Source organism: Mizuhopecten yessoensis, unplaced genomic scaffold (genome assembly GCF_002113885.1).
Source record: "Mizuhopecten yessoensis strain PY_sf001 unplaced genomic scaffold, ASM211388v2 scaffold6713, whole genome shotgun sequence".
NCBI classification, from domain to species: domain Eukaryota; kingdom Metazoa; phylum Mollusca; class Bivalvia; order Pectinida; family Pectinidae; genus Mizuhopecten; species Mizuhopecten yessoensis.
The window spans coordinates 17,630-29,493 of NW_018406687.1; the positions used below are offsets into that span (position 1 = coordinate 17,630).

An 11,864-nucleotide genomic window follows, 5' to 3' on the forward strand; every position below is an offset into this window, starting at 1 on the left:
AATGTGTACAGTAGACACCAGAACATGGACAGTAGAAATCAGAATGTGAACAGTATACACCAGAAAGTGTACAGTAGACATCAGAATATGTAAACCAGTAGACACCAAAACGTGTACATTAAATACCAAAACATGTTAACCAGTAGACATCAGAACATGAACAGTAGAAATCAGAATGTGTATAGTAGACACCAGAACGTGTATAGTAGATATCGGAAAGTGTATAGTAGACGTCGATATGTGTACAAAAGACATCAAAACTTGTACAGGTGACATGATAATTTGGACAGTAAACATCAGAACGTGTAAAGTAGATATCCGAACCTGTTCAGTAGATATCATTATGTGTACAGTAGACATTATAATATGTACATTTGACATCACAATGTGTTCATTAAACATTAAAACGCGTACATCAGTACATGTAGATACCACATCGTGAAAGACCTAAGTGAATGTACATACCACATGGTTTTGTATGAAAGTAAAAATATACTACCGTTTGTAAATGCTTGGTGAGGCAAACCTAAACAGCGACATTTCCCGCTGCATGAAACATTCATGTACATCTAAACGTCTGGAGTATATTCGCTAAGGATTAAGGAAAACACCGAGTTCTGGAATTGTTACAAACTATCTGCGTGATGACTGTATACAGTCATGACACACGTCTGGTACTATTTATAACTGCCTTACACTAGCTATTGAAATACTGGAGTTTAATCATGGGTAAGGTCATGCATGAAAACGCCTAGTTTTGTTTTGTACTCCACACTGTGCCTAACTTACTAGTTTAATACACATGAACCAAAGTGTGTTATATTTTTAACGTTACTGCCGACGAATGTACGTGTACACCTATATCTTACTTCCTGGTTGTCGTCTACAGCAGTTGTGTTAGTGTACGACCAAATAATTTGGTCGTTCTGAACTATCTATATGCTTTATATCATGCTTTCGGAGCACTACCGAATAATATTCAATCACTCAAGATGGTCAGGGGTGTAGAAGCTGTGTCCACATTGTTTTGGATAGTTTTGTTGAGTATATTTCCAGGGATTCGAATGAGTAGTAAGTTTACAGTTGTTTACTTATTTATTGCGTTTATTGTCAGCCATTTTTCATGTGTACATTAAACATCAAAACGTGTATAGTAGATATCGGAATGTGTACAGTAGACATCAGTACATATATACTAGCGGAAAAAAGAAACTGTGCATGCGGAAAATTGGTATAGAACATGTATTACCAACTGTATATACCTGAAAATTCACAAACATGACCGAGTATGACACATACACACTATCCATGTGTCATTGACAGTTTTTCTCGTGCAGTTTGCTCTGTATAGGCGTTGACCAGTTTGCACGTTTTCTTCGTCCAGCCATCCAATTCGACAATGAAATTTTATTTTTTAACTGTTGGGTCACTCTGTTGAGACCAGTGAACAGTAAAAACAGCATTATAACGTTTTAATTTGTGATTAATGCTATGCCGAGGCTCAATGAAAATGACCACCTCCGGATTATTGGTATGGGCCAAGCCGTTGTCTCTACACGTTTTCATGTCCATCGAAACGCAATCCGGGATTTGTGGAGACGACATCAACAGTTTGGCCACGTCGGCGATCGACCTCGTGCGGGACGTCCACGTGTGACGTCACGTCAATAGGACAATTATATTCGTCTTGTCCATTTGATCAATCGCTTATAACGGCAAGTTTGACTGCACGGACAATCCCTGGGTTGCAACCAATATAAGCCCGGGAACTGTACGGAACCGATTGTGTGAACGAGCTATCCGTACGCGACGTCCTGCAATCACTCTTTTAAATAAGATAACATTTTCTTATATAAAATGTCGACTTTATCTATTTTACAACAATTGTGAAACAAATTATATTGCGCCACTCGCCCACCCTCGGCACATGTCTACGGTTTCTAAGGAGATGGGGTGGTCATTCAATGGTAATTTTGCGAATGACGGAAAGAAGTTTAAACAGTCCGGACTGCCATATAATAAACGCTTATTATTACGAATACTTGACCCACTGCCCATACCGGGCGACCTATTAAACACAATGGACAATGCAAAACCTGATCAGTCATGAGACCGTACCTGTATGTGTGAGCTAGGTAACCTCATGTTACACGCCTGTTTATCTTAAATATTGAAATTGATATAAAAATGTTGATAGTGTCGATTCAAGGTAAAAGTCTGATAACGTATTGAGACATTGACATTATTGTATTACAGCTTAATCGATATGGTACATCTAAACGGCTGTAGTCTGTTCGCTAAGGATACGACACCGAGTTCTGGGATTGTTACAAACTAACTGCGTAATTACGTTATATACTCGTGACACACTTCTAGTGCTATTTATAACTGTCTAACACTAGTTATTGAAAGATTGGATTGTATACATGGGTAAGGCCACTTAATGTTCGTCTCTTTACATTAACAATCGGATGGCTGTTATGAAATCCCGTATCGACGAATGGTAATGTCTAATTTGTTCTGTACCCAACACTGTGCCTAACATACTAGCTTAATTCATAACATTACAACTGACGGTATTAACGTATACATCTTAATGTTTATAACAAGGTTTTTGTCAATGTTCAGCAATGCAACAAACCCTAAGAAATATTTCCTGATACTGTCATAATACTGATAATCTGTACTTAATTTTGTTTCGTTTGATTTGGACGATTTTTAAATGAGCAATAACCCGGCGTGTTACCTGCATGTATCACGCACATACGTTATTTCCTGATCTTTATCCATAGTTGTAGCGTTAGTGTACGACTATTTGGTATGGTCATTCGAACGTGGATATGTGTTAGGTTTAACTTTCGGACCACTACCAATGACATATAATCGTTAGAAATGGACAGGTGTACAGAAGCTGTGTTCATAGTGTTTGGGGGTAATTTTGATGAGTATAGTTCCAGGGATTCTAATGAGTAGTAAGTTCACAGTTGTTTATTTCTTTATGGTGTTTATTGTCAGCCATTTGTCAATTGAAATAAGGTGGCACTTTGTTTAGGTTTACTTTTGAAATATGATGTAGATAGCAGTTATTCAATGTGGTTTGAAAGCGGGCACACATGTGTCTGTATAAACATCGATAGGTGTGTGAAGTAAACAGATCAAATCGGAAAGTTTAACATTACTGTAGTGATACACCTTTTATAACTGTTAATGAGTGTATACAAAAGTAAAATATTTTACCTAAAATAAGGACATCCGTTTTGGATAAGATCGTGATGAGTTAAAAAAAAGCCTGTGCTTTAGTCAAAGACAAAATCAATAAATAATGTATATTATTGGTGCTCTCGTTTGTAAGTTGGAATACAATTTTGTTTAAACACAATTATGATTTACTAATGTCTATGTTTCTATATAACCACTGCAAACACGAACTTCTCCCCCTGGCATCATGGCGATAGAAAGAGATTCAGGTTGAAAGAGTACGATAATCTAAAAGGTCCCATATCTCATTACTGTATAGCGGTTTAGAGGCCACTATTGAGCTAAATGGCACGTAAAGACTACGGTAAACGGTTTTGTATTTTCAAAGTAACAATTATATATATTTATGTAACATGAAACACGCCCATTAACTAAGCTTTTGTAAAAAAATCATATTACAATTCATTTTCGTGCGTTTAGTTAACCTGAAGAAAAGACTGACCCTTAAAGCCACCACGTACGAATATCCTATTTCCGGTAACAAAGACCACAGACGGAGATTACGGCCCTTTCGATACAGGTGGTTGTATGGCCGCCAATGGGGCGAATCCAGCAAGGTGGCAAGGCACCCTGCCTAGTAAGGCAAGAATACAGAGAATCGACATTGTATTTAGAACTCCAGGTGAGTCGTTCTTATATCGTTACTAATTTTAGAGCAGTAAATTGATCTTGTCCGATACTTCCATACTATGGAGAGTATTTTGATGAGATTGAATATTATATTAATCGGCATTACACATGATATCTAGAGTTAATATTATAGAAAACCATTTTAGCTTCCCAGCAAATATGACCATAGTACATTTGTGTTGAATTAAGTGAATGATTATCGATGCCGCACTAGGTTTTGTATTTTGATTTTGTTTATATTGGAGAAATTTGAGAAGACGGAATGATAAAATACTTCCTGTTTCTTTAATTTAACTATTAAATAAAAATGACAAATTATTTCCGTTGAATGGCAAAATCGAACCAGGGCAATATATGTAAAAAAGTCGGCAATTACTGGAAAAAGTCGGCCAATAAAGAAAACCACATGATTTGACGGGAAACGAACGCATCCCAACAGTCAGTGTTTCAGGTTTCAAGCCAATACGTTTTGTTGAAGTGATAAGCGGTCTGTCTGGATGATGTCTTACTTTAGTATTGTTGATAAGTTATTTCTGTGTTGGCCAAGGTCATAGTCATCGGCCTGTTACATTTGCCTTCGACTTCGCCTTAGGCCAATGAAGCTGGCCTCGGACAATCAATAATACTTAAGACATCATCCTTTCTAGCTTACTGAGTCATTATATGAGTCGATGTTCCAGCATCATACGTAGATAGTATAAACGATGTATCTTTGCAAGACTTTCATTATACAAAGCCTAACCACACACGCATTCATGATATTTGAAGTAAAATGCATTCATATTATCTTCCTGTCTTTCTGTAAGAGTCGCACACCACACATAATAATAAAACTACATACTGTATTCATATAGATCGCATCTTATTTGAATAAAGATGCTGTTTTTCAGTTGTGAACGTATCCATTCAATGATATTTTGGTGTACCATTTAGGTGTATCATAGTAGGTAACGTACAATCGTTATTGCAATGGTATGAACATTTACTACGGTTTGATTGTTCGTATTGATTCCTCTTCGACAGAGCGTGCCGATGGCTTTGCCTTGTGGGTATCAAACGATACCGGTATACCGTCCGGTATCAAATGTTTCGAGGATGTGGACGTCGGCTTCCCAAACCTTACTCAAAACATCACCTCGTGTAACAGAACCGGTCAGAGAGTGATGATAATCATCACAAGGACAGCACCAACACTAGCGTATATGGACGTGTGTGAGGTGGATGTGTATGGTAATTTATAATTTGATGAAAAACTTAATGCCAGAGATGATTTCTTTTTACAGAATATGAAACCGCCTATAAATTCAATGCAGGTATATACTTTCTAGGCTCAAATTCATCATGTCAAATTGCGTTCTGTTAAGTATATGGTACGGCAGTTTATAATCGACTACAGATTCATGAAGTGGGCATACTACGCAAATGCAAGTATAAAACTTCTATAATTTCAAAGTACTCATGCTTTTTTATCAATGTATATCTAAAAGTCGATTTGTGAAACAAATGTTCCTCTATTTTCTTACATATTTGTTAATAATATAGTAATACATTTTGACAATTCATCTATCAGGTTGTTTTACAGATACATATGGTGACCAGTGTCAATACAATTGTACCAACTGTAAACACGGCTGTGACCCTTACAACGGAGTTTGTGATTCAACACACTGTAATGCGGGCTGGACTGGACCACGGTTTTGCAACCAAAGTATGTAGCATTTGGGACAAGCGATTGTGTAAGCATTGTTTTAAACCCGACACAACAGACTTAAATAATTCTATAATGTTTAGTAGGACTGGTATTGACCATGATCTAAAAATTAGAAACATAAAAATGAAGGACAATGAAGAAAATTTGAAAACAAGACAAGGAGACACCAAGATATTTGATTCAGTTGATAAAGAATAGAGCGGGCTGTGATGCTACATGCACACATGTCACAACAAAAATATGTATATCATTCAAATCGGTTAGATAAATAACTCTAATTATGGTAGCAGTTCAGCAACATGATGTATATATGTATCTCCATTCCAGCTTGTTCATCAGCTACATTTGGAGAGAACTGTGTTTATGAATGTCGTTGTAAGACGCCCGGATGTAACGGACTGACCGGACAATGTAACACACCAGGATGCAAGGCTGGTTACCATGGAACCAGTTGTAATCAAGGTTAGTCACGGCTTTTGGTATCGTTATCATAAATTATTTGTCCATTTGCCCACAGAATTTACAATTCAAAGACATTTAACATTAACAATTAATTTCATCATAATGATTGATCTTTCATGAAGTTTATCGATTGAAAATAGATCTAAATCCTGAATGCACTGCATATTAAAGATCATGTGAGCTTGAACCTTCACCATGTGTTTGTTATCAATACATATTTACAGAACAATAGTATATTTTATTTGTTGCTTAAAAACCGACAACAAAATAAAGGTCAAGTCAGTACTGTAGAGTTATATATCAAATGTTTCCATATTCCGATGAATTCCTGAATTATGTACGAGTGCATTACAATTACGATGTTACATGATATGTAGGGTGTACTAGTTACATAGAGTTACGGTTCTTGTCTACATCACAATAAAGACCAGCGTGCTATTACATGTAACCCCACCTTCTCTAAGACCCCCAGGTGGTTTTTATGAAGGGGTTTTATTGGATAAATATTCAGGTGAACCACCTCGGCAATTATTTTACAGTCAATCATACATACTAGGTAAATAAAGGTTCTTGTTTTTATAAGTCAGTAGAAACTAATATATTTCATTACTTTCAGTTTGTTCGATCACAACGTTTGGCGAGAACTGCTCATCCGAGTGTAACTGTGATACTCCGGGTTGTGACTCGGTAACAGGTCATTGTAACGTATCCGGGTGTGTTTCCGGCTGGAAGGGGGCGTCATGTATTATACGTAAGTTAAGGAATTCAATATGGCTAACGTTTATATTTGCTTAAACAAAAGTCCTGTAAAATATTCATTATTTAACAGGAAAAAAATTAAAAAAATAAGCTTACACAAGACTAGTATAAAACGTACCACGACAGAGGGGCGGGGAGACAAGTCTAGAACTTAAATAAATAATAGCAGTTAAAATATCTATTTGTTTTGTACTCCACTGAGACGTCCAGGAAACGTTTGAATGAAATAACCCCCTTACTAGCGTGACACTAACATATTATTATTAGATCTTTTCAGTTTTAAATAAGAGAACACACTTTGAGTTTGTTTTGTTAGCATAAATGTAATACTGCCATGCAGTAAACTTCGTTAATCAATTGCCTTACTACATGTATAGCGTGGTAATATTTCAATCGGAAAAAAAGATAAATCGGAAAACCAAGAGGAATATGTTGCCCCATCGTCATGTCCTTACTGCTGCGTCTGGACCAGTTTTTTGATGTGGGTGTACGATAGGTTAAAAATATAAATGCGGGGAGTTCATCTTTGTTTAGTCTGCCATAAAATAGGTTTAATAGATTTAATAAAAACAGGCGCTTTTTAAAAGAGAGGAACTGTATTTTTTTAATTATTAATTATTTAGTCATGACACGTTGCTGCATGTATTTGCAGAACAAATTGTCCCAAATGATTGCATATTTCGATTACTGTGCTGTAGATACTTTGAAAATCTATATTTTAAAAGGCATGAAACAAAATATTTGGATTGCAAAAAATGCATATTGTTAGTGCTTCGCGCTTATGATGTAATATTCTAAAAAATAAAGGAGATGGGCAAATGCTTCGCTGTTCCCAGAGCTTTGCGTTTTCTCATTAAAATATGTCCTTGTTTTTTTGTACAAATAACATGTGTAGGACACATTTAAATGAAATGCTTTCTTTTGATACGTGACATACACGTGTAAATGAATTGTCCTAAAGAGCAAAGTAATAGCTGCTTGTTTCTATTTACAAGTTGTACAAAATGTAGACACACAAGTTTACGCACGCATTTTTGTTTGTTAATAAAAACGACTATTCACGAAACCGTTTTCCCGCTCAAGCTCAAATTCTGTGTTAAAACCCAATTTCTTGTCCCCTGATCAATCATTTTGTCAAGGTTTGTCATTGAAGAATTTTACAGAAACTTAAACCCGAAACAATTTTTAATGTTTATATTGACTTCTTGGCAATGTTGCTTGATTTAAGCGAGTAACAAGACACTTGGCTTGAGCACAGAATTCATACACTTGAGCATGAAAATTGTTTCATGAATACTGACCCAGATCTGCATTTAATTAAGATACGTCACTAGTGGATATAAACGACATATGAAAGTTATGAGTATCCTTAACTAATAATAACTTTTCTGTATAGCTTGTGCCGAGGGAATGTTCGGTAAGGATTGTAACACTCGATGTCACTGTGCTGTACCCGGATGTGATAAGGCAGATGGAACTTGTACAGACACAAATGCAGGCTGTTTAGATGGCTGGAATGGTTCTTCCTGTAGCCAAGGTAAATAAGGTCCATTTAACTGAAACACTTAATTTATTTTTTATAACTAAATGAGACCGGAGCCAATGTAAATACTGGGTTCTGATGTTCCAAATTTCATTAGTTCAACTGAATAAAATCGCAGTTATTAAAATTTAAAATGCTACCTCCTTTTTTTAATTTTTCTATAGCATGTGTTGCTCCTTATTTTGGAAATAAGTGCACATCACGATGTAGATGCAAAACAGTTGATTGTAACCACGCCGATGGGACATGTGCAATACCTGGATGTATATCTGGGTGGATGGGAACGTCATGCTCAACACGTAAGTACTGATTTATCAAAGAATTACTTTTTACGTATTGTTGTGAACTTCACCAGATTAACATTGCATGTCGTCCTTGATATATCCTTATTCAAATCTTTTCGCTATTTGTCATTTTGTTTACAGCATGCACACAATTAATAATTATAAAATGCTTACCTACAGAATGTCCCAAAAACATATTTGGAGAAGACTGTCTCATCACATGTCATTGTATGACCCCCGGATGTAGCCGCTTCAATGGAACCTGTTTGTCATCAGATGGTTGTAGTGATGGATACGTTGGTAGCTCGTGCAGTACAAGTAATAATTACTATAGAATCAATATACAACACCAACAAAACTTTAATATAATAAAAAAAGTAACATTGAGACATCTAACTGGGTCATGATACATTTTACAAATATAACTTAATATTTACTACATGTATGAATAGTGTTGGCTGTTGTGATATTTTTACTAATAACCAAAACATTTGCACTGAGACTTCCCGATCAATTGATTAATATATACTTAAATAGTTACTATTGAGACCTTCGTACAGTAATGTCATCTTTTTCTTAAGATAAAACATTTCTAATTGAAAAATAGTCTTGTTTATTTACGGTAGCAAATATCTTATTGGTTTTAAGACGAAACATTGTTAATATGATACACATGTAACACATCGACATTTATTTAATCAGAATGCAAATCAGGACATTTTGGTGCTAACTGTACGAACCAATGTCGTTGCAAGGATGCTGCATGTAGTCACGTGACAGGAAACTGCTCTGCATCCGGATGTCTTCCAGGCTGGAAGGGTGACACGTGTAGCGAACGTGAGTATATCTTCATCAGAAGGTCGTGCAAGATTCATCTTTGATAATTCTCACTTTCCTGTGCGTAAATGACAGAACTGTCTAGGGCAGGTGACGTGCTTAATAGGACAACAAATGTCTTGATGTCACGAAATAGGAAACATTCCGATCAGTGATGCCGAAATTGGGTTTGCTGTATGTGCCTTCAAGGCTAATTGTGATTGTCGGAAAGAGAGAAAAATACCTTTTTATGCCAAGGGTTGTAAGACATCCCGATCAATTGATTAATATATGCTTAAATAGTTACCATTGAGACCCTCGTTCAATAATGACATTTTTTTCTTAAGATAAAACATTTCTAATTGAAAAATAGTCTTGTCTATTTACGATAGCAAATATCTTATTGGTTTTAAGACGAAACATTGTTAATATGATACACATGTAACACATCGACATTTATTTAATCAGAATGCAAATCAGGACATTTTGGTGCTAACTGTATGAAACAATGTCGTTGTATGGATGCTGCATGTAGTCATGTGACAGGAAACTGCTCTGCATCCGGATGTCTGCCAGGCTGGATGGGTATTACGTGTAGCGAACGTGAGTATATCTTCATCAGAAGGTCGTGCAAAATTTGTCTGTGATAATTCTCTGATTCCTGTGCGTAAATGACAGAACTGTCTAGAGAAAGTGAAATGCTTAATGGAACAAAAAACGATTTGACGTCACGAAACCGGAAACATTCCGATCAATGATACGGAAATTGGGGTGCTTTATGTGACTTCAAGGCTAATTGTGGTTGTCGGAAAGAGATAGAAATACCTTTTTATGCCAAGGGTTGTAGGATAGGGAAATTCTACTCTCGGGATGTAAAAAAAACAAATGGTGCAAAACTCCCGACTTGAGTTTAACCAATTTAGAAAAAAAAAACACTCTTGATTGAAAATTATCTGATGTGCAGCACTGGGCACATTATTTTACCATTATTCACGGGTGGGGGCTAGAACCTGTCCCGTTGAGCCAGATTCCCGCGAAAGATATTGGAACTCTTCTGTATACGCGAAGTTGACGCGTTAAATTTTGAGTCGGAGGAAGACATACGTAGCAACAGGTCTGGCAGTTCCGTGCATCATGTTCAAGTCTCTGATTCAGCTGAATAATGCAATCAGAGAGTTTGAATTAAAACACAATTTCATGTTTGTTGCTCTGAAGAAGGAAAAGGAATTAGGCGACGAAGAAAATTAATCGATAAGTAAGTAAATCTACATTATTTTATAATAATTATTATCAGTAGGCTTACACTAAAGTATACATCGCCCATTATGATCTGTATCTGTAAGATTCACCATGATCAGGTTTAGATCTACCGATAAACTATAAACTGATCAATGGTATAAATCAGTGCTCCAAAAATGTTGGAATTTTCATAGGACGGGATGTTTTTAGTTTGTTTTTATTTACCATTATTTTTATATAGATCTGTGTAAATGTACATATGAAACGAACTCCAATAGTTTACCCAGACTCGTATGTAAGCAGCTGCCATCTTACTTAATCTGTTAATGTAGTAAAATTAGTATATGCTTAGATCTACTGTATAGCTATTTGTGAATCCTTAATTAATCTATTTTGTTTATAATTATTCATTTCGGTAAACAGTACATGCCAAAATCAAATTCATGTATGTTAAATATGTTGTGTTTGAAATGGTGTGTGCTCATTTGATTTACATATAATTTATTTTAAAACCAAATCACAATAATAGGAAATTTAATTTCGTTCTGAACATCTATGTTGTATTTGGTCATTCACAGCTTGTAGTATATCACACGTATAGTGTACATCATATGCAGGATACATTTTTATAAATTAACCCATTTTAAAGTTTTAACATTTGTTATTGATTTTGATCAGATGGCTGAAACTTTGAATAATTGTTTGAATATTTTGTCTTTACATTTTGTAATTTGGGGATCCATGCACTATAGGCTGATCAAATTGGGCACACATGTGCTGGTATTCTGGTCCACAGGTGATCAGTGTGCTAGGTTATTATTGTATTGATCAGCCTTACAGAGAGGAAGCACCACATGCTGTGACCAGTTTGTCACATTCTGTAGAACCTTAGTCATAAGTGTATCAATCAAGTTTATTGTCTTAACAACTTAGCCTTAAGTAATTTAAAACCATATTCATGATACTGCAGACATAAATATTTATTTTTATATAAATATGCTTTGTCCTTGAAATAGGCCCTGGGGAATCCACTAATACATATCATGTGCTGCTCCCCTCCCTTCCACCCCCATCCTGCATCATTGATGTTTATATAACACTTACACACTCAAGGTAATATTTTGTTTACATATTAAGAATCTAAAACGTCAGACTTGTAGTG

The 11,864-nt window shown here is 35.8% G+C and overlaps 1 protein-coding gene across 4 annotated transcripts; it reads left to right on the forward strand.

The window, feature by feature from the left end:
- The first annotated feature begins 851 nt into the window (after window positions 1-851).
- LOC110452476 (multiple epidermal growth factor-like domains protein 11) lies at window positions 852-10,366 on the forward strand. Of its 4 annotated transcripts, none has more exons than XM_021501034.1 (11): window positions 852-1,071; window positions 3,679-3,880; window positions 4,912-5,118; window positions 5,459-5,596; window positions 5,927-6,061; window positions 6,678-6,812; window positions 8,217-8,357; window positions 8,528-8,662; window positions 8,828-8,965; window positions 9,350-9,484; window positions 9,932-10,366. In XM_021501034.1, exons 2-11 carry the CDS (start codon window positions 3,787-3,789, stop codon window positions 10,108-10,110), a joined length of 1,437 nt encoding a protein of 478 aa, XP_021356709.1. In that variant the 5' UTR covers window positions 852-1,071; window positions 3,679-3,786; the 3' UTR covers window positions 10,111-10,366. The 4 variants fall into 4 exon arrangements, with proteins under 4 accessions (XP_021356709.1, XP_021356710.1, XP_021356711.1 ...); XM_021501035.1 differs by having other exon boundaries at window positions 5,471-5,596; XM_021501036.1 differs by lacking the exons at window positions 852-1,071; window positions 3,679-3,880 and having other exon boundaries at window positions 5,030-5,118; window positions 5,459-5,624.
- Window positions 10,367-11,864: the final 1,498 nt, after the last annotated feature.